The sequence below is a fragment of the Nilaparvata lugens genome, chromosome 2, assembly GCF_014356525.2.
Source record: "Nilaparvata lugens isolate BPH chromosome 2, ASM1435652v1, whole genome shotgun sequence".
Classification (NCBI taxonomy): Eukaryota; Metazoa; Arthropoda; class Insecta; order Hemiptera; family Delphacidae; genus Nilaparvata; species Nilaparvata lugens.
Genome location: NC_052505.1, coordinates 26,985,478 through 27,009,497, shown reverse-complemented (window position 1 = coordinate 27,009,497; position 24,020 = coordinate 26,985,478). Strand labels below are relative to the sequence as shown.

Here is a 24,020-nt window from a genome sequence, read left to right as displayed (position 1 = left end):
CGAAGAATCTGTCTATACAATAATAATTTATTGTAGGTTGAAAGGCTTGGATTTCTCCCCAATAACCAGTACATTTTTGAGTACATAATGAGGTTGTATCATATTTTCATATTTATAGTATGTCACACATCCATTAACGTGTAGGTACTAGAAACACGTCCTATCTTTCCAATGTTAATCCACGCTAAGCAATCTGCCCCGTTCACAGCAGCTTAGCTAGCTAGCTTTCAACATTGGGAGAAAGGACGGCTACGTCTTCCAAAGACGTATTTCTATCTATACACGTTTAGCTGCGGGGTGTGTGACGACCTACCGTACCGTAAATATTTACTGCATTTAAAATCAAGGTTCAGTTTACCTACTGAATTAGTTTTTATATTATAATTATTTGGAGATAATTTTTAGAAATTGTTTTTATCTCTATGATGGCAAAGTGTAGTTCTCTAGCAAATAAGTTATTTTTTAGCAAAGATCAACCTCTAGTGAAGAATTGGAGTTTGAATTTTGAGTTTGGTAACTCGAATTGAGAAATTATTAAACTCTACTAAATAATTATTATTCAATATTAATCATGTGTGTGTGTATTTTCAAGTCAAATTATATGCACAGTATAACTTATTCTATTTTCATTGGGGATTTTTTATTGACTTGATTATCCATAGTGCTCTCATAAATATTTTTTCAACTACCCCATAGGAAAATATTTCTCAAATACCACAAGTATGAATTTATAGTCCTAAGCACCCATAATTTTCATTCACACTATTTTTTATTTGAAGTTCCAATAATGTTGTGTTTAATTTAAAAAATTGTATACGGTAGCAAAGGAAAAATGATGATTCCCCGGTCTCTGACAGCAGAGAAAACTGAACAAGTACCGTAACAATATTGTAATGTTTAAAGGGTACTTTGATTTCTATTTCTCGAGTGCACTCTTAGTGGGTATACCTAATCTAGTGTGGGTGTGTAAAAAATTTCTTGAACAAAAAGGACGTATAAAAATAATATATAAGTACTGAACGACAAAGAATATTCTGCACTGTAGAATAATTGTTCCTATTCTTGATCTCGATGGGTCGGTCTGTTGGGGCTGGGTTATGTTTATAGAATGCAGTAGGCCTATCTCCAGCAGCAGCTGTTAATGGTTTCTGCTTCTCAATAATATTTTTTTCATATATAATTATGACAAAAATATAGTACGTAACTTGTATGGTTCGGTACGGTAACTTGTATGGATGAGGGTTAAGTGTAAGAGAGGGCCGACTGCGCCCTATAGTAAGGTCCACATTATAATGACAGTATTTGATCAACTTTGGTTTTGCTATACTTGTCTATCATTCGACAAAGACGGTGGTACTATCGTTTTTTAGGTCCACAACGGTGCCAATTATGCTTTTGACAGTGAAGAAATATGATTAATTAATGCAGAGAATCGGCATCGCTATTCTTCTATCTTTATCACTGCCATTATAACGTGGACCTCACTATATAGCTTCGCCCTCCTAGGTCAATAATGAAGGTATAGTCATTCTATTCTATGGTAACTTTTTAACCGCATTTATAATATTATAAATCAGTCCTCAACATCGTTTTGGGCAGAAACAATCATTCATGAGGTAAATGACCATTGTGACGGGATGTCGTACTATTAACATTTAATTATATTATATATTTTTTCATTGCCAATCAATGATTTGGGAATAATTATTGTGCAGAGCTATAATAGATTTGGTAGAGTTTGGCTACACTAACGAATATGGAGAGAACTTATATATCAGTTATATTATTCTATAATAGACAAAATTAATACTGAAAAGTACCTTTGGCATCAGAAATTTTTCGATATGACGCTAAGGAAATTATGGCTAGCGTTTCTGCTTCTATTATGTCAAAATTTTAAACATAAGTAAAAGGTGACATATTCGTTGTGAGATAATTTTAAATTCAAAATTAGGCGCTCACCCACTCTATCACAGCATTTAGTAATCTGGAAGGCAGTGCTGATGAACTGGTAAATTTAGAGACAATATTTTTGAATTGTCAATTGAAGGAATATTATCACTTTCTATATTGTATAATATCAATATTAATTCCAAACTCCTAATAATCATGAATAGATGATGTACAAACTGAAGAACTAATTTGAATGTTTGATAATTATTCTCAAACTTGTATGCTCTATTCGAAAGTTGTATCTCTATTATACTTATTCTCTATTGACCAGCTGTTTAGTCTTGCACCTGTTGGTTAGTTTCCCGCCTGAATACAGAGAAAGAGAAGAGAAAAGGCGGTTGATGGTTGGTTTGGTGGCATCGGCTTGAGTGAGAATATCAACTTTTAGATACATACAATACCGTACATTATTTCATTGTTCCTTTGTTCTGAATATAACTTAAAATCTACCATATACTATTTTTTATTAGAGAAGAAAGACTTGAACCAAAGTAACATTTTAAATACGTATTTTAATCTAAAGTTTGGGACCCACTCGAAATTTGGTTACCTTATCCAAAATGGGAGTTGGTCAGCAAGGGAATGATAAACCCATCAAAGGGCTTTATGTTCACAAAAGAGGTAAGATTAAAAAATTAAGTACATTAATAAATTATCAGATAATTGTTTAATGAGTGGTTTTATTTTCTTATCACATCATACAATATTAATTATCCTTGTACCTCACTAGAAAATAGTTTGGCACCTTTAGGAAACCATGAACTGCAATCTGCAAACGTGAAGGAACATGTGAGGTTTCGGTTTATAGCCTATTGTGCAATCCTCAAATAATTTTTAGGAAAATTATTCTAAGGTGTGATAAAATTTTTAGTAATTTTACCTACGACCTACACATTGCATAATTTTTATTCAGGGTTTCAAAAATGTTGAAAAAACTGATTCTGTGCTCATTTTATTTACATAGGTCTATTCAGCAAACAATGTTTAAATCAATACAGCATTTTAAAGTCAAGATTAAATAGAAATCCAGCTGTCGCAATAAATGAACTTAATGTTAACAATAATATAATTGGCTTTATCATTTAACAGGTGGTCGTAAGGAAGAGGTTCATTTTGATAAAATAACATCCAGAATTCAGAAACTGTGCTATGGGCTAAATAATGAGTTTGTTGATCCGGTGAGTATTCCTTCATTATTGTTCACTAAAAAATTCTTTATAAATAGCATTTTTTCAATTTTTGTTGATTATTCTTATACGGTACCAAATAATATAAAAAGTTTTTATAAATGAATATTGGAGTATATATTCTTCATAATATTTTTTCATTTAATTTTGTAGTGACACCATTCTGGAGTTGTATGCAATCATGTATTACATTAGACTTTGCAAGGGTATAGTGGCTCTTCCTGTAGGATTGGCGTCACTTATTAGTTATTAGTTTCTCTGCTATCGTTCTGTCTGTGTACAGGCCACCAAACGACGACATTCGTTAGTCATTTGTTTTAACTTATTGGAGGATTGCATTGTGTGCCTGAGTTCTCTACAGTGCCAACATATTATCATGGGAAGTGACTAACCACTTACAGGAAAATAGCGCAGCAGTCGATCAATTTTCTGAAATTTTGAAGAGTTTTGATCTATTCATTAGAAACTGGAAACCTATGTGGGGTAAAGCATGCCCAAATACCGTTGCCACTAGCATAAACTCTTAGGACTACAGTGTTGAAGTAGTTGAGCCTGTGTTTGCTGACCATGGAACCTTCATTATGAGGTTTGTCAACTTGTCCAAGGGAGATGTAAGTGGGCCGATAGGTAGAGCTTCACATACAGAAGTATCAACTCTTAGAGTCTCCCACTCTTTGTCTTTGCTCTTCAAAGGATTGACTGGGAATACCTGAATACACTTCAGTATCTAAATATGGCTTTTAGTAAGTTTTTCAGTGTGTTCAACTCACTGACTTTTCCCTCTCCAAACTGAAGAGTTTCCTCTTGTGTCTTGAGTGGTAATTCTTCATCAGTGGATGCCAAGTGGTGGTAAGTTATACAGCTGATCTGAGCAACATCAGGGCACTGGTACTGGTTGCCAACAAACTATAGGTCGGCGGCTGCTGGTGAAGTGAAAGACAAATATTACTCAGTCTATCTCAGACTGGAGAGAATTTATCAATAGGAGGTGAAGAGGGCTAAGAAGTCTAGTACTGAGGATGTGATAAGACAAGCCCCTAATCCCTGTAAGGCTGTATGGAACGTTATCAAAAATACAAGTAGGAAACAGCCTTTTATGGCAAAGAATAAGAGTCCAGATGACTTCAACAACTTCTTTCTGGACTCTGTGAAGTTGTTAGTGGATAATCTCCAATGCTGTCAATGGGATGTCTTTATGTGAATTCCAGCTGCTCAGATGGAAAAAGATAACCACCCAGGATCTTCTAAATATAGTCCATAGCTTCAGGAATTCTTCAAGTCCAGACATATTTGGCATTTCTCCACTACTCATGAAGTCTGTGATTGGAAGTATAGCGGCTCCTTTGTGCCCATTGATCAACAGCAGCTTCGAATTTGGAATCTTCTTCGACTTTTTTAAAACTTTTAGAACAATTCCTGTCTTCAAGAAAGGTGATCCTGAGGAATTGGGAAACTTCAGGCCTATGCAACTTATCCCTGTGTTCAGCAAAATCTTTGAAGCTGTTTTGTCCTCACAATTCAGTGCCTATTTAGAGGAAAACTCACTCTTCCCGGATTCCAAAGGCGACGTTCTACCACAGATGCTGTTCTTAGCTAGGTGCGGTCCATGCTGGCGGCAATGTATGATACACACACACACACACACACACACACACACACACACACACACACCATTGGTACCCTGTGTGACCTGACCAAGGTCTTCGACTGTGTTTCTCACTGTATATTGTTCAAGAAACAGAAGAGATATGGAGTTCAAGGGGTGGTCCTCAAGTAGCTGAAGGATTATCCGGCTCATCGTAGACAGATGGTGTTAATTGATGGTGATGTGGACTTGGATGATGATGTGGCAATACACAGGTCTGCCCAACTGTTGGAGGTTGCCAGTGATTGGTTCCGGGTGAAAAACTTCCAATAACGATAGGAAGACTCAAAATCCACTTTTCACTCTAAGGTGGAATCCATCAATCTTCGGAGATTGCAGTTTGATGCTTGGATTCAAGATGGATGCCACATTGACTTGGGAGCAGCATGTTGACATAATCTGCAATAGAGAATCAAGAGTCACATATTTGATGAAAAAGCTGTGAGGTCATGTTTCTTTGGAGCACCTGGTTACAGCATAACATTGCCTCTTCCACAGCCATATCAATTATGGCATTGTGCTTTATGGTCATGCAGGCGGCTGCAGAAAGATCCTGCTCCTACTGAAGATGGCTGCCCGGATCATGGCCTCGTCTCATCGGCTGGAACACTGTGTGCCTAACTTTAGAAGACTGAAGATTATGACCGTCCATAGTCAGTAACTGTTTAGTTCGCTGTTACTGTTGAGAAGAGGCCAACGTACCTTTCAGCAAAGAGGACATGTACACAGCCACATCACAAGGAGGAAGAATGATATCAATTTGCCAGACTGACTCGAAAGCAAAATAGCTTCCCTGTCCGTGCTTAAGATCACAACTTACTTGACATTTACAACAGGATGCCGGTGTATTTCCGTGAGCAGGAAGAGAAAATCTTTGAGAATGCACTTCGTGAAAAGCTTGTGAGTCTGGCACTCTACTCCCTGGATCAAGAGGCAATACAATGTTTTTTGACATCTATAACTGACCTCCCATCTTGATCTTACTTCTTGTTATCGAGTTTTACATAACATGAGAAAGCTACATAGATAGTTTCATCAAGATTCAAGAAACGTAAAAAAGATCAATATGTTTACCATTCGCCACATGGCACCGTACTAGAATCGGGGTGATATCGTGTCGGCATGATATCGGTGAGAGTAAAACTATCATTATTGTACTTGAACAATTGTATTGTTTATCAAAAAATTATTGGTAATTGTTTATGTTAACAGGCTGAAATAACGCTGAAAGTGATAAGCGGCTTGTACCCAGGTGTGACAACTGTTGAACTGGATAATTTGGCGGCCGAAACTGCTGCCACCCTAACCACACGTCATCCCGATTATGCAATCCTGGCCGCTCGCATTGCAGTCTCCAACTTACACAAAGAAACTAAGAAATTGTTTAGTGGTAAGAATACATTTGAAAAAAGGATCAAAGCTTATTCAGACCTACAATACAATTAAGAGAAAAGCATTATTTTATCATTGGACAAGTATTATAGACCAGCGAGTATACGATGATGAAATAGTGATTGGCCAGTGTATGTGCTTACCTAATTATTGTCTTCTGTTTTTTTCAAATACTGCTAATCTTATTTTCAAGTGTTTTGATAGGGCTACTTGAAAATTTTCATTTTGTCTGTTGATAATGGCAAGAAGTGTAGCCTGAAATATTCGTCTCTGAAATAAAATGAAGAGTAGGCCTACTAGTAATTCTTTGTTATTATTCTAAACTATCATAAAACAAAAAATCTGGATTCTACTGTTATCGATAATAATTGTTTTGTAAATGTAGGGTTATAAAATAAAACAAATAAATTCAGCTTGATATTTGAAGAATTCTCTATCAAAGTATAAAATGTTTCTTTTTTCAGAGGTTGTCCATGATCTGTATACCATGAATAACCCGCTAACTGGCAAAAAAATGCCAATGATCTCCGACTACCATTATGACATTATTATGAAGAACGCCGATCGTCTAAATTCTGCAATCATCTACGACAGAGATTTGCACTATAACTACTTTGGATTCAAGGTGTGTGTTTTTTCTAGTATAATGGAGAATTGGTTAGCCAATAAACTTCTGTTATTCGTGGTTTAAACAACTCTTTTTCGTTCATCAGATATTATTGGAGTAAAGTTTTCTTTATATAATTATTCATCCTAATTTTAAAATTACAAATATCGGAAATAATAATCATGGAAATATTGGATATTTCAAAAATATCATCTATTGCACTGTGTCCAGAACACCACAAATCTTGCAAAGCATCTAAAAATGCATGATAATTGTTGAAAAGTTACTTGAGCTAATTTCTTTCCCTTCATTGGTAATTAATTGTATTGAATGCCTTTATTGTATGCCTAGGAGGATGAAGTTAGAACATAGCCGGCCTCTTACACTCAAACCTTGTTACTTAGATAATTTGAAACGACTTTATTATTCATCAAAACATACTACAGTATTTTTAATCCTATTTCATTTGACTTATTCTATAATTTATGCTAGTTTGAGTTGAAAGAATTTTAAACTATTCTATTACCTTACAAAACATATTAAACTACAATATGTCCATTCCATTTAACTTATTCTATAATATTTAGGCTCGTATGAATTAAGAGAATTTTACCTCTGTTTTATTACTTCACAAATTATTAAACTACAGTATTTCTATTCCAATTGACTCATTCCATAATCAAGGTTAGTATGAGTTATTCTTTTATAATGTAACTTATTTCTATCTATAATCACTTCCTATATATTCCGATTGTTCTAACATGTTTATTTTTTCGAAACTTGATAACTTCAATGCACTAGTATGAGTTAAGAGAATTTTAAACTATTTTATTACCTTTAAAAACATATTAAACTTCAATATGTCCATTCCATTTTACTTATTCTATATTTTAGGCTTATGTTTGAATTATTCTATTGTGGTTTCGAATACTGATTAAGAGTCTTTAATAGTTTAGATTTGTCTGACTGCCGATTGTTGTTAGCTCATTTAGCGTTATCTAGGGTGCACCGCGAGGAGGCGAACTAACAGGTTTTGGCTTACCACGGAAAGCATGGTCGACTCTAAACAGAATTAGAACCAAACATGGTCGATGTGCTGACTTGTATAAATGGGGCAAAATACCATCACCCTCCTGTGAGTGTGGGGAAAGGCAAACGATTGACCACATAGTGAAAGAGTGTCCAATCACGGCCTTTAGAGGAGAAACAGAAGAAGATTTCTTGATGGCAACTCCAGATTCAATAGCCTATCTGAATGGACTGGATGTATTTGAATAAATTCTTTTTTAGTTAACATTTATTTTTGTTTTTTATGTTTATTTTTATATCTTGAGACAAGGGATCATTCCCATATTATGATCCTGAAGAATTGAATATGGAAATGAATACTGATTGATGTTTTGGAAGCCATACGCTAAAAAATTCTATTGTGATGTGACTCATCTCTATCAATTATCAGATCACCGATATTCCGATCGTTCTAAAATGTTTATTTTCTCCAAACTTGATAACTTTAATGCACTTCAACTTCAAATTGCATGTATTCTTGAATTGTAGACCCTGGAACGGTCGTACCTGCTGAAGATCGATGGCAAAGTGGTGGAGCGACCGCAGCAGATGTTGATGCGTGTGGCGGTTGGCATTCACGGCGAGGACATCGACGCAGCCATCGAGACTTACAACCTGCTCTCCGAGAGGTACTTCACGCATGCGTCGCCCACTCTGTTCAGTGCTGCCACGCCACGACCTCAGCTGTCCAGGTACTACCAACTACTTCAACCAAAATCACCTATAATCTGAAATTCACCTTTCTATTATAGGCTAATCCTCTATAAACTTTCATTAAACAATCAATTATCCTTGGGATAACGCAGGTTTTCTACATATCAGTAACTGTGTAAGTGTTCACTGTTGAAAATATTATTCCAATTGGTTTCTTAATCATAATCGCTTGACTGGGCTGATTTGGAATATTACCATTATTAATTGGGAAAAAATATCATCACTACCGGACACATACAATGATACTTAGATTATGTGGGAATCCAGTAGGGAAAGAAAAAAGATTATCCTAGTTGCACCTAGGTCTCAGCTTCCCACGAACAGTACTATCAACCGCTACTTCAACATACTTTATTTAGTGTTAAGAATTACAATCCTTCGTTGTTTCTATTGAAGACATCATACGCAAATATGGAAGTTTTCTCCCCTTTCTATTTATTTTTCTTCGCCGTCTTTTTCTCTTCTCCACCTTTTTCATTTTTGCGTTGATTTTTCCTCCGTAATCATCTTATTAAGCTTACAGTATGGTTTAGAAATAAACACAAAGAAAACAAAACTTCTGATAGTGAGTAAAGAGAAAATTGCTGGAGCCAGCCTTTACATCGATCAAGTTAGGGTAGAAAGAGTGAAGCAGTACAATTATCTGAAAACAATTATTAATGAGAAGTGGGATAATTCTCAAGAAATCCGGCGTCGCATTGAAAAAGTCCGTTCAGTGTTTGTTAAAATGAGCTCACTCTTCAAATCCCACAATCTGTCTTTAGAAATGAAGCTCCGACTTATGCGTTGCTACATTTTCTCTATTTTGCTGTATGATGTGGAAACCTGGACTCTGAACAAAGAAATCACCAGGAGACTTGAAGCATTCGAACTATGGCTTTACAGAAGAATTTTAAGGATATCTTGGACACAAAAAGTCACAAACACAGAAGTACTGCAGCGCATGAGAAAGGGAGCAGAGTTGATAAACACCATAAAATACCGGAAACTCCAATACCTCGGACATATAATGAGGAACAAGAAAGTTACGGGCTACTCCAAGAGATTCTTCAAGGCAAGATAAACAGCAAGAGAAAACCGGGTCGAAGAAAAATATCTTGGTTGGAAAATCTGGAGAAGTGGTTCAGTAAAACATCAGTAGAACTCTTCCGAATCGCAACCAACAAAATCAAGATAGCCATGCTGATAGCCAACATCCGGAACGGATAGGCACTTAGAGAAGAAGAATCATCTTCTTCCTCTCTATTTTCTATCTGTTATAATTTTCTTTCTTTTGATTTGTCCTCCTTTTGTATCACCTATTCCTACTCCTTTAATTTTACCATTATCAACTTTTTCGTTTTTTGTCTCATACTTTCTACATTTTGTTACGTTTTGTTATCGTATTGTTTTTCTTCCTTTTCCTCTTTCCTTCTCGGCCTCCTTGTCGTCTTCCACATTTTTTTTTCTCTTTCTTCCACTTCCTTTTTTCTTCCTCCTCCTCTTTCACTTCCTTTTTCCTTCTTCACCTTACTTCTCCTCCTACCTCTTATTCATATTCGTCTTTTCCTTGTTCTTAGAGCTGTAACACACTAGGCGGTTTTCCAAACGAATCGACACGGCATGGCAGGACAGGAAGTTCTCTGATTGGTTGATTGTCGATACGCCAACCCAATCCGCCAATCGGAGATCTTCCTGTCCTGTCATGCCGTGTCGATTCGTCTGAAAAAACGTCTCGTGTCTTTCGACCTTAAAAACAAGAAAAAATACGAATAGGAAAGGAACCACTATCCTGCCACTTCTTATCCTCAATTTATTCTATTCATTGTTATCATATCCATATTCGCATTCATTCCATCCACATTTTCATCCATATTTTTTCAATTCCTTTTTATTTATTAGTTGTGTTTATATTATTTTTCGTTTCGTTTGTTCTGTTTTATTTTACTTATAATTTGGTGTTGGCGATCAGCTGTTTCCTGCTAGCGATGCAGGAGGACAGCATCGAAGGCATCTACGACACACTGAAGCAGTGCGCGCTGATCTCTAAGTCGGCGGGAGGCATAGGCCTGCACGTGCACTGCATCAGGGCCAGTGGCTCGTACATCGCCGGCACTAACGGCACGTCCAACGGCCTCGTGCCCATGCTGCGTGTCTTCAACAACACGTCGCGCTATGTCGACCAGGGAGGCAACAAGGTACCTAATCATCTTTCAATGTATGTCGACCAAAGAGCCAAGAAGGTACCACCTAAAACCAATACATCATCATTGAATTGTAATATTATTTCAGAAACAAATGTGACAACATCATAGGAGTCTTACCCATGAGTGAGAAGATGTAGAACACGTTTCTGAGAATTTTGTATGCCAGGAGATTTTATGTGTAATGTTCTCTTAGATTTCCAATCGGAATTTTAAGAACAGTTTTGGTTTCAAAACACTGGAGTCTAGACTCCGTGAGATCTCTGGAATGTTATTGTATGACTTAGTCATATTATTACATAAAGTCATTCACTTTACTAAGAGGCAACTCGTATTTACTGTAATTTACTTTTTGATCTTTGAATGTGATACATACTTTGATTTCCTATGTTTCTTGTTCTATTTTAAATACTTTCAATACTATTATATTGTAACCCACTTTATATAATTGATCAATATCGTCATGAGTGCGACTTGGGCTTTGCTTGTTGTACTCACTCATATAACCTTGAATAAATAAATAACCTAAACAAAAAATCAGAATGGTGCTTTTTAGACGATTTCAGTATACGATCAGTATGCCTAAACGAGGTTTTAATGAAATCATGATTATCTTTGGAAATCATTTGATTATTTTTATCTATCACTATAATAATATAGTACCTACAGTATATCGAATTTAAACATTTGAAAATGTTCGTTTGTATAATATGAAGTCTTGAAGAGTGTTAGGCATAGTTACCGTACATATAAATATTTGTCGTATTTCTCCCCTTACCCCGGGAAATTTTCATTTCTTAGATTTGTCTTGGGAGGAAATTTTCGGGTCTTAGAATTTTATGCCTTCCCCCTCTAAATTGACAAAATTCATACACCCATCATTTAGGGTCTAAACATAGTAAAGCGGCAAAGGTATCAGACAAGTTAGCTGAGAGTGATAAAAAAAGGTTACTTGATATCTTTTATTGTCAAAAGAAAAGCAAGTAATAATAATAAATGGCCTTTAATCAATTATTCCAAGTCATTTTAGGCATTTTTACCCCTTGGCGTAGTGCCGTCTGAGGGAAAAAGAAAAGCAAGTATTTAAAACAAATTTATAATGTTAAAAGATATAAGTACCGTAAATTTATTAACATTTGAAAATGGCTCTTGAAGAGTTGAAACTTGATGTGTTGTGTTAAAAATAGGAGGGTACTTTACGTCATATCTTTTATTATGTTTTGATTCGATTGGTTTGTTTTGTAGCGTCCAGGCGCGTTCGCGATCTACCTGGAGCCGTGGCACGCGGACGTTTACGAGTTCCTGGACCTGAAGAAGAACACTGGCAAAGAGGAGGTGCGAGCTCGCGATTTGTTCTACGCACTGTGGGTGCCCGACCTGTTCATGCGACGAGTCGAGGCCGACCAAATGTGGAGCCTCATGTGTCCGCACGACTGTCCCGGTCTCTCCGATGTTTGGGGTGAAGAATTCGAGAAACTCTACACCAAGTGAGTTGTAGTCTGCTCTGATTAATGTGTGTTTTGAAGTTTACTAGCAGGTAACCCGCAAATCGGTCAAGTGGCTATTGGTCCCGGTCTGGCGATGTTTGTGGCGAGTAGTTCGAGAAACTACACTAAGTAAGTTGTAGTCTGCTCTGTTGATGTGTATTTTTATTTACCAAAGATGAGTTAGAAACAATGATATACAATACAAACTTATTTTAAATCTTCCTACTTTCTGGACTGTGTCATCAACTATATTTGGAAGGAAAATAACACAAGGATTACCTTAGTATTTTATTTAGCAGTATTACATCAGTGTCTTCCGTAACATAGATAAAATTACGAGAAAAAAACGGATTGCAACTCCTAGCACTGCTATTTAAGACTAATCTTTGCACATTCCAATAAACAAACTAAGTATAAGAGAATATCACTGCCTCTTACTTTATAATCTTGACCAGATATCCTAACCTAGAAGATCCTACAAGTTTCTATGTAGCCTACTGAAGATGATGGGTATTGGAACAGAAAAATTAAATAATGAATTTATTAAAATAAAAAGTATTAACGATAGATAATTTAAAAACCCGGTATTGGTTGGCTACCGTGAATCAGCTTATCACAGTCATCATAGTAGTGATTCTTGATGAAAATTGATCTCGCAGCAAGATTCCAACTTGGTGTATATAGGCCAATTGAATGAGCTGATATTGCTCATTTCAATTGTTATGTTTTCCTTTAGCAATTTTATAGGAAAATACTTGAAAGGTCTTACTCTATGGTTATCATGGAATAAATAAGTAAGTTAATAAATAAGTGGGTATTAATTTAAGAAACTGTCCCTCCACATTTGAGATAAGGATCCCGATAAAAGCGGTGGTTTCATATAGGGTCAGTTGCGAGGAAAAATAAGGGCTAAAGATCATAACTTCCTTAAACATTGCTAATTCTCAGTTGCAGTCTTGACCGGCTTAATCAATTTCACACAATTTTACTACAAAGCAAAAGAAAACCCTGGAAACTCAGCCTGCTGTTGATCCCAGATTTCACTTAGTGGTTGTAACCCAGCATAACAATTTAAGCTCCAAGCAATACAGTAATGTTTCGGGGACTGTTTACAGGTACGAGAGCGAAGGCAGGTACGTGAAGCAGGTGAAAGCGCAGAGCTTGTTCTTCGCGATCATTGACTCGCAGATTGAGACGGGCACACCCTACATGCTCTACAAGGACGCCGCTAACCGCAAGTCCAACCAGCAGAACCTGGGAACAATCAAGTGTAGCAATTTGTGCACGGAGATCGTCGAGTACACGGCAAAAGATGAGGTAATATTAGTTGATTAGTTATTAGTTAATATTCGTTACTTTTATTAATCTTCCCATCTGAAATAGTAGAGTTGAAACAAAGTGAAGTGAAAAGTAAAACTCCTATTTAATATGTATATCTTCACTTGAAAACTCAGACTTCCATTTATAAGGCTCAGAAAAACGTTGGGTCCAAGATTTTGTCAATATCTTGGCTCGCTGAATGAAAATTGAGTTTATCCTATTATTTATGTGGATGCTATTTTTTCAACTGAGTCTTACATCATGATGTAAAACATTAAGCTAATCAAAGATTTTCAGCCTATGAGCTGATGGAAAAGTTGGATGTATCAAGGTATTGGTTAAAACACAGTTAACAGGAAATCTAAATCAAAAGTGAAAAAAAAAACATAAAGAAACAACAAAATTGTTTGCTCTTTCTCCCATACAATTAGCATACAGGCTTTCTGGATTCTGTGAAATCTGACAGCACTGTACTCCGTTAGAGCAATTCTGCAATCTAAGGTTTTTGCACAGATTAATACAATACTGTGTTTTTACATAGTTGATTCATTTTAATTAATTTCGCTGTCTGTTACCAGACCGCAGAACCAGCCTCAAATAATGAAAATTGTGTGTTAAAAGAACAACTAGCCTATTGGTGATATCGAACGTTCAGAACGTTTGAAAGGTTTAAATAAATGAATTCCTATAGTGAGGTCCACGTTATAATGACAGTATTTGATCAACTTTGGTTTTGCTATCCTTGTCTATCATTCGACAAAGCCCGTGGTACTATCCTTTTCTAGGTCCACAACGATGCTAATTATGTTTTTGACTGTGTTGAAATATTATTAATTAATTCAGAGAATCGGCATCGCTATTTTTCTATCTTTATCCACTGCCATTATAACGTGGACCTCACTATATATATTCTAGAGTTTACTTTGAATTGTCTGCAAGCCATTCATTATACATAATATCAATGCTTCCCATTCAACTAATGCTGCCAGTTTGAAGTGAATCACACTAACAACCATTTATGTACCGGCTTTTTGATTCTATTAGGAGGCACCAAAATCAGAAACATGAAAGTAACATCTACAAAATGTGTTTATGGTTTTAAAACACCCTTATTTCTCCCTACAGAATCATTTGATTGCGTTATCAATTCAGTGATATCAAGGATTTATCATTTCTCTTGGAAACTATAATTTTGGTTGTAATATGGTATTTTGCAATGGTGAATTGCAGGTGGCAGTGTGTAACCTGGCATCCATAGCAGTGAATATGTTCGTCAAGCCGGACAGAAGCTACGACTTCGAAAAGCTGAAACAAGTTTCCAAAGTTGTCACCAAAAACTTGAACAAAATCATCGACGTGAATTTCTACCCAGTTCCAGAGGTATGTTTGTGTTCATGAATTCAGGCTGATTATTGAATAGTTCGGATATTATTGTCCAATCATTATAATGTTATTCATTTCTGCAAAAAAATCACAGATACAAGAGCCAAAATTACTGAACCTAACATACTGAAAAGTACGAAGATTAATTAATAGTGGCCTCCAAATATCTAGCCTAGCTTTTATGTGGCTAAAACCCTCATTCACCAATTACCATCAGCCAATGATAATCTTTTTGAAAAAATAGTTACTTTGAAAATAATTATAATTCTTTTATAGTCTTTTTTAAATTTATTAGAAAGCCAGAAATTGATTTCAATCAATTATTCATCTCATGCTCTTATTACTTTATACTCATATCTCAGATTTTCCTCCAGAAGCACAGTTGATCTCCCAGTTCATTCGTACAGTTGTGTTGCCACGACTGTCTATGAGAAGAGGGCACTACTCACTAAACTAACTTATGTTAACCAAATAACATATGTTGTAATCTGTATAAATAACAAATCCTTATTTTATTTTTCTGTATTTTTTTTCTTCATCTTTTACTTCTTCTTTTTCTTCTCTTTCCCTTCTTCATCCACTGCCTCCATTATGATAACGGAGGGTGGCATTCGTAAGTGCGATATCTCAATAATTGTACGAGTATTTCAAATTTTCGTTATTTGTGTATATTATCTAAAATTATCAACACAATTCAAATAATATTAACAGATTGCCATGTAAAATCAAGAACCTTAACTTTCCTTTCACCTTCAACACCTAATTGAACAGAACCTTCAAGGTTATGTTCATACACTAGACAAATTGAAATCTTGCAGTATTTAGGTAGGTACTCCCATAACGGAGACAGTGGGATGCTTCATCCCACTCTATTGATTCATAATTTCCTCTTGAGAAATGTTCCAAGCTATTCTATTTGACTTATTTTAAGTTATTTAAGTCTATTTTAAAAGTTATTAAGTCCAAGTTTTTATAATGAATATTATAATTTTTATGTTTTTTATGACTATTGTCAACGCTTACTGTTGTGTGACAAATAATAAAATGGATTTACAAATTGTGTTTGTGTAGGCGCGCAAGTCGAACATGCGTCACCGGCCGATCGGCATCGGCATCCAGGGTTTGGCCGACCTGTTCATCCTGATGCGGCAGCCGTTCGAGAGCGAAGCGTCGCAACTGCTCAACCAACAGCTGTTCGAGACCATCTACTATGGCGCCTTGGAGGCCAGCTGTGAGTTGGCCGCCCGAGATGGGCCCTACGAGACCTATGCCGGCTGTCCCGTCAGCAAGGGGGTCAGTGCCAAACAATATTCATTTATTATTGAAAAAAACGAGAGCACAAGGAATGACTTCCCAAAATTGCTCAAATTATCAAATTATCAAATGAACAATGGATTATATAGTGTAAAACAATAGAAAATATTCAGTAGAAACTTCATTACACTTTCAAAGCTTCGTTCGCACTAAGAGACATGTTTTTTGTAAACGTTTGGGTGAGTATTGGTACTGTTTGACCACTAAAACTGTTTGACGAAACTTTGATAAAGTTTTTTGTTAATCAACAAAAAATTCTGTGATATGTTTTCTCATTGTGGATGCAGCTCAATTGTTATTGACGTGTTTGTTGTTGAAACAGTTTGAGTAAATTTTATTATTGTTAAATATTTCAAAAAAGTTTGTTCCTTGAGTATCTCAACAAGAATGTTAGTCTAACAATTTTTCAGTGTGAACTGTTATTTTTGTTCTTTCCAGTTTAGACAATCATTTTAATTTTATTGACCTTTGAATTAATTACTATTTAGCATTGCACTCACTGATATTGCACTCAAATTTACCTCAAAAGAACTCAGAAGTTGAAACTTGAATGACAATAATATTACTGGTGGTATTTTCCCGTTCTATCGACATGCAATCGTTATTCGAACTGTAAGAACAGTTTGTTCACATACTGATTCGAGTTTTGCTGACTATTGAGTTTCCAACAGATGAAATTAGTTCAATAGAACTCAAACGTATTCCAGTAAGTAAAGAAATAGGTCAGCTCTAAAATTTGCCTGATGACCTAATGTGATCCGGGCATTAGATTCAATATTATGAAGGCCCGGTTTCTAGAACACTTGTTGAATTTAATTGCCCATTAAACCTATAGATTTAATGGTCCATTAGGCCCCGGGTGTTCTAGTGTTATAGTTTACATATTTGTTAGCAGAGTCCCGTGAATCTTCAATATTATCAACCATGACGTTTTCAGACCCGGTTTCTAGGAAACTTTTTAAATGTAATGGACCATTAAACCTAAAGATTTATAGATTTAATGGTCTATTAGGAACCGGGCCCTAGTGTTATAAGTTACATATTTATTAGCAGGGTGCCGTGAATTTTCAATATTATCAGCCATTAAGTTCAAAGTAGAAGGAAAATGTGACGAATGATTGAACTGTTTCAGATCCTGCAATACGACATGTGGGGAGTGACGCCGACCTCGCTGTGGGACTGGGCGGCGCTGAAGGCGAAGATAGCGCAACATGGCGTCCGCAACTCACTGCTATTGGCTCCCATGCCGACCGCCTCCACCGCTCAGATCCTCGGCAACAACGAGTCAGTCGAGCCCTACACCTCCAACATCTACTCGAGACGAGTGCTGTCTGGCGAATTCCAGGTAAACACATCGTAGATAATTTATTTAGTTATATTATAGAAATTATAAAAATTACAATACTGAATATATTTTTCATCCAATTCAATAGGGCTACTAATTAAAGGTTAATTACATAGAATCACTAGTTTTATTTTCTGTTAGACATGATTAGTTCCGGCCAATAACTCCTTTGTGCCAAAATTAATTATTATTTTTTCAAGTAGACAAACGTTAAAGCTTTCTTTTTAGTCGTGTCTGAAAGGAAAAAGGGACTAGTAATTCCGCTGAATCCAATTTATGAGTTTTAAATTGTTTCCGGTGGTTTTTAACCCCCCAAAGCTGGAAGTCCACTTCCACTTATCACTTCCATTATCCATGCACAAACCTTAAGCTTTTATGTGAGCTCCCTATACTTAGTAAAAAAATGAGTGGCTAATTGGGAAGTTTATTCCTGTTGAATTATTGTAACTATTTGAAAATTGTTTTGAAAGAAAAAGAATAAAATATAGAAACAATAACCCTTGTTTTAACCCCATTCGCTTCCATTAGTTTTGCAAAGATGTTTTGATATTAATGTCATTGTCTTAATATAATGTATGAATAATGAATAGAATATTGTTATTCACATTAGATTTACGATTGATCTCCATAACAATTTTCAACTTGTTACAGGTTGTGAATCATCACCTTTTGAGAGATTTGGTTGAAAAGGGACTGTGGAATGAAGACATGAAAAACCAGATGATTCAAAATAATGGATCCATTCAGGTATGACAATTTTATATCAAGTTTTTCCTTAAAAACATCATAAGTTCTGTAAAATAGCTTCAACTGTGTAAGATGCCCAGACACTGGACAGGTATAAAAAGGACTGAATTCAATGTATCTATAATACATTCCGTGATGGTTTTTATCAAAATTCAATACAGGAACAGTTTTTGGCTGAGTCTATTCTCTCCTGATCATTTAATTTGAATGTACCAATAACTATGTATCAATTGGCAATTCTATCTCGAGTTTGCGACTTGTAAAATTAAAACAGGCATTATTTTCAATTATTATAGTCTAGAACCAGACAACTATTCTTTGATCTACAACTACATGAATGAAATAATCTGATTTAGTCTAATTTGTTATCTGATTTGTTGTGGAATATTGTCTTATCTGTCATCATTGTATGACAGATGTTGATAACGCATACAGTGAGATTTACTTCTTGCTGTCAGCGTTCCTTATAAATAGGTAATTCCTTAAACACTTCGGGAAGCGATTCAGTTTAGTGGTCGAGCTGATGAGCTATCGATAAGTTGAGCTCCATGCTCCTGTACCTGTACTCACCTTGTAAGGGTGGCCACTTTAAAGCCGAACTCCTCTGAATACCATTTATGAGTTTTAAAATCGGCATCATCCTTATCAAATCAAGAAAATGCTCCCCATTCAACCAATGCTGACAGATTGAAGTGTATTTCTAAACATTTAAAATATACAGTCGAAGTATAATTTACCTGAACATAGTTACAAATTCCTTAATCTTGAATATGTGATTCATTTTTTTCAAGTATTATGTCAACCTTCAAAATTCAAAATCTTCAAATCATTATTCCTGGATCAAAAATCAAGTGACAAAGCAGTGTGTGATATCATAACCACAAACTTTGGACAACATTAACTTTTTATCAAAATTTTTGGAGAGAAATAGTACAGGCTCAGCCTATTTTTTCCTTCAATGTCATAATAATTATATTATGAGTTTAGTATTTTGTACAATAAATAAATAAAAAATGAATGTTGCAGAACATTGCCGGAATTCCCGACGACCTGAAGGCGTTGTACAAGACAGTGTGGGAAATTTCTCAAAAAGTGGTATTGAAGATGGCGGCCGACAGGGGCGCTTTCATCGACCAATCACAGTCACTCAACATCCACATTGCCGAGCCCAACTATGGAAAGCTCACCTCCATGCACTTCTACGCTTGGAAATTGGTAAATTTTATTCATTTTCACAAATTCAAATAATTCACTATTACTTTACTTCAGTCTTCTTCTTCTCAGCCTTTTCCCACTGAGGTGGGGTCGGCGTTTCGGGTCAGTCGCTTCCAGGAGTCTCGGTCTCGGTCATGGGCTTGTGTTGGTGTTAGTCCCTTCTCTACAAGACCTTGGCAATTGTATCGCCATTTCTTCCCAGGTCTTTACTTCAGTAACTTACTACTTATATTACTTATATACTAGTACTAGTATATATACTTATATTATTGACCGAGCGAATTGAGGTCTAAGATTCAAGTCAACGGTTTGGCATTTCTCTTAATGTTTAAATGTTTATATGTTGCGCATTTACGGCAAAACGCGGTAATAGATTTTCATGAAATTTGACAACTATGTTCCTTTTTAAATTGCGCGTCGACGTATATGCAAGGTTTTTGGAAATTTTGCATCTCAAGGATAATATAAAAGGAAAAAGGAGCCTCCTTCATACGCCAATATTAGAGTAAAAATCAGACTATAGAATTATTCATCATAAATCTGCTGACAAGTGATTACACAGATGTGTGGAGAAGCCAGTCTATTACTGTATTTGTATAAGGTCTATAGTTTCAATCAAAGACCTTAAAGAGGTATGCATCTTTTAGCTGGGTTTACACCTTATAGATTCTATTAGATTGAACGGAAGTTGACAAACATACATCTTCATCATGTGTATGATAAGTTATGTTCAATCTAATATAATCTATAAGGATTGAGTTATTAACATGTTGTTGATAACTTTGGTCTAATCGCAGCTTTAAGGTCTCTGGTTTCAATATTTTGTTTTGCAGTCACGGTATTATTATGCGTGCTCATTAGTATCAATATTCTCACATTCGAAAAAACTAATTTAATAGGTGATTAAAGATAAACAAATAAACTAAATAATGCTGAAGAAATTGTAATATTTTTTATTGTAAAAAATTAATTTTCATCAGATAGAAAGATTATCACGGAACTGGATGAATTATATCATATGAAATACAAATTCAAACGTGAACTGAGTTTTTTTTTCACTTTTTGTGTAGTTGAGAAGTTGATATTGTGGTAATTATTCATATCGAATGAAAAAGACTAAGAAATTGTCAAAAAACCACTGATTTATTGATAATTAGAAAGACCGGTTTCGGTTATTACACCATTGTCAATCTCTGATAAACAAATTAATTGAAAATTTCTTAGTCTTTTTCATTCGATGTGAACTGAGTTTGTTAACATTAAAAACAAGTGACATCAGGAACTTGTGGATGAGAATACTGCGTGAGTTCTACTGTTCACAGAACTACTAGTTACTTATATTACTAGTAACATATTATTATAATTCCAATCGTCCTCTGAAGCCCTTTCTTTCCAATTATGTTTCCTTTACTAGGCTACAATTTACTATAATCTATAATAATTTGAATAATTGATGATTGAAATACATTGTTCAAATTACTTAATATTAATTAATTTTAATGCTTTCCTAGAGCACATGTTTCTAATCAATTTCTGCTCTACTGGCCTCCATAGGTTCTTATGAGTGTGTTCAAACATCGCCAGAATGAAAACGTGTTAACACTTTCATTAAACTCGCTATGAGGACGCTTAGTAGATTTACTTTCTTTTAGTGGCCCTGCAGTCCTAAATGCACTGACCAATCACATTACGAATACGGTAGTCAATCCAGAAAACGTAGACTGTGCCAACATCAGTGCTTAGAAGTTCCCGTTGTTCCATTGTGAAATATATTGCCAATAAAGTAATTAATAGAAGTGTGAATCCCCATGGTGTTTGACTTTTCGGACACTCTGTATATTTGAGTATTCATATCAAAATTTGGTTTCTCTCGTATTGAAACATTCATCATTCTCTATTACAAAGAAAATATTTGGAGTAGAACTTGAGTTTTCTTCACTATGAAGATTATTGTACATAATATTATTATTAAACGTAAGTCCAAAAATTAAATGCTGTAAACCACCTCGAAGACTTCTGCTACTGCAAATATTGCCTACAGGGTAAACAGCTAGATGGAAATTCGATAAGAGTTACTATTCAAAAATTATTTGCCAGCCCGGGAATCAAAGATTGTCAATTTGGTTTGAGATTAGTAGACCAGTTTTTAATTTTTGGACTGAAAATTTTATGGAAATCTAGAAGACATAACCTCATTTTGGACTTTTAATGCTACCTAAATTTGGGAGAGAAATAGTACAAGGTATTCTTAGTTTTTCTCTCCCGATCTGTGCTCCATTGTAAAAAGAATAAATAAAGAAAATAAAGAAATAAATTAGGAGGTATCGGGTTCGATTCCCGGGCTGGCAAATAATTCTTGGATAGTAGCTCTTATCGAATTTCTATCTAGCTGTTAAGTATGTGTTCTAATATTTTGACGTGATCTTATGCATCTATAGATGTTTCATTGATCGATAAAGATATCTATCAATCTATCTAACCCTGTTGTCAGTATTTGCAGTAGCAGAAGTCTTCGAGGTGGTTTACAGCATTTAACTTTGAATTTTCGTTTAATAATGATTATTTATCCATTAGCATTTGAATAATAGCAATTTCTCATCAATTTTCATCTGTTTATTGCACACGTTGAATGTTTTTGATAAATTGTAAAGCTTTCACTGAATTGTCCACTGTCTATTGAACAGGGTCTGAAAACGGGCATGTACTACCTCCGTACCAAACCGGCAGCTCAAGCAATCCAATTCACCGTCGACAAGACCAAACTGAGGAAACCGGTCAACGGTAAAGTGACTGAAAATGGCGCCTCGACGTCCAACGGCGTAGAGAAGGAAACAGACGCCGGAGAAGAGGACCGAGCCTACAATATGAGCTCAATGGTCTGCTCCATTGAGAACAAGGATGATTGTATGATGTGCGGCTCGTAAAAATGTTGAAGAGTAATGGTATTTGTGAATAAACTTATAATAGCAACAGTATTTTGTGAATATTGCTCATAGCTCATTCATGAATATTGACCAATCGTTTGTGGCGAATGGACATGAAAAATTATGATCTTCCGTAGTAATCTATCAGTTGTGAATAATTATTCTATTGGTTATTGTGATTACAGTTGCTGCTATTCCCATCTTTCATGAATAACTTCACTTTTATGAATTATTGGCTCATTCACAAATTTAATTTCTTACAATTCACAAAAAATAGTAATAATTCCTTATTCAAAACGTATGAGTTATTAATTTGTGTATACTGTTTATACTTTGTTTGAAATCTACCTTGGTTTAAACTTTAATCGTTCTATGTCTATTGACCATTCATGTTTTACCATTCACTGTAGGCCTGATTATTATTATTTTTTAATTTTACTCTTTATTGTATCAAAAATATCAATCTTCATCCATGATTCTTGTTATTAAGATAGAGTATAGACGAAAATACGATTTTATTCATTCTTCATGAAGATTCATGTTTTTGTTAGTCTGCAAGAATGTTTTTTTTTTAAGTGAAAGTGACAATATTTTACTCAGTATTTGGAGAATAATTTTACAAGTTGAAAATTTACCTTTTTTGTGAAAATGAATTGCATTTCTATCATCAACTACTAATACTAATCTAGATCGATATTCCAAATTAAGTAACTTTTATGAGGATGTGAGAATTATTAATAAATTCCTAATATTTACTCGTGTTTTTATATCTTCAAAACATTTTGTTTATTTCTGTCCTTGTTCTTTTCAGACAGCATCATTATCAACTTCCAGAATTTTATTTTATACTAGACCTATTTTTATGTTCTCACCTACTACTTCAATGAAACTAAATTTAGTGCCTTGAAATTTCTGTGATTGTGTAACTTACAATAAGATAACAATACATTTACAAAATTCAATTTGGTAAGATTTCGTTTAGTGTGTTATCTACCGTATATGTTAAGATTATTTTTGTACTTGTACATTCAAAAATTATATATTAAACACTGCTGTAAAATAAAAGTTTTGTGCTTACTTGTGTCAAGCCTGGTTTGAGATCAAACTTAATAGTATATTTCGCACCTAGGGCCGAAAATGCGACTTTTCCGGCTCGAAATCGGGTTTCATTGGTTTTCATCTTTTCACTAGAAAAGATTGAGAGTCGGAAAAAACGTATTTTCCCGTGGTGCGAACGCTATTTTTCTCCACACAGAGAAATAAGCAATATATATAAGAGAATTATTGTTTATTAAGCACTTCCGAAAGCAAAAGTGGAAGGTCATAGCTCTAGCAAATCTAAGGTAATCTGAATATCAGGAAATTGTCCAAGTATTTTTATTTTTTATTATGATTTGTTTAAATAACCTAAAAGATTATGTTCAATTATGTGGGAGGTTGAGTTTATACTTTTTTATTCTTTCAAATGACAATAAGATGATATTCTTATAAATGTTTTAATTATTGAATAATAAACACAAATGATAAAAAGTTTTT

At 35.0% G+C, this 24,020-nt stretch overlaps 1 protein-coding gene across 1 annotated transcript; it reads left to right on the top strand.

Annotated features, from left to right (window-relative positions):
* The first annotated feature begins 2,267 nt into the window (after positions 1 to 2,267).
* LOC111045786 (ribonucleoside-diphosphate reductase large subunit) lies at positions 2,268 to 23,549 on the top strand. The gene is made up of 14 exons (XM_022331248.2): positions 2,268 to 2,574; positions 3,043 to 3,131; positions 5,998 to 6,175; positions 6,642 to 6,802; positions 8,342 to 8,544; positions 10,518 to 10,743; positions 11,995 to 12,236; positions 13,352 to 13,553; positions 14,787 to 14,936; positions 16,011 to 16,232; positions 17,386 to 17,598; positions 18,250 to 18,345; positions 19,372 to 19,560; positions 22,245 to 23,549. The coding sequence occupies exons 1-14, from the start codon at positions 2,514 to 2,516 to the stop codon at positions 22,482 to 22,484; spliced, it is 2,472 nt and encodes an 823-aa protein (XP_022186940.1). The 5' UTR covers positions 2,268 to 2,513; the 3' UTR covers positions 22,485 to 23,549.
* The last annotated feature ends 471 nt before the right edge of the window (positions 23,550 to 24,020 follow it).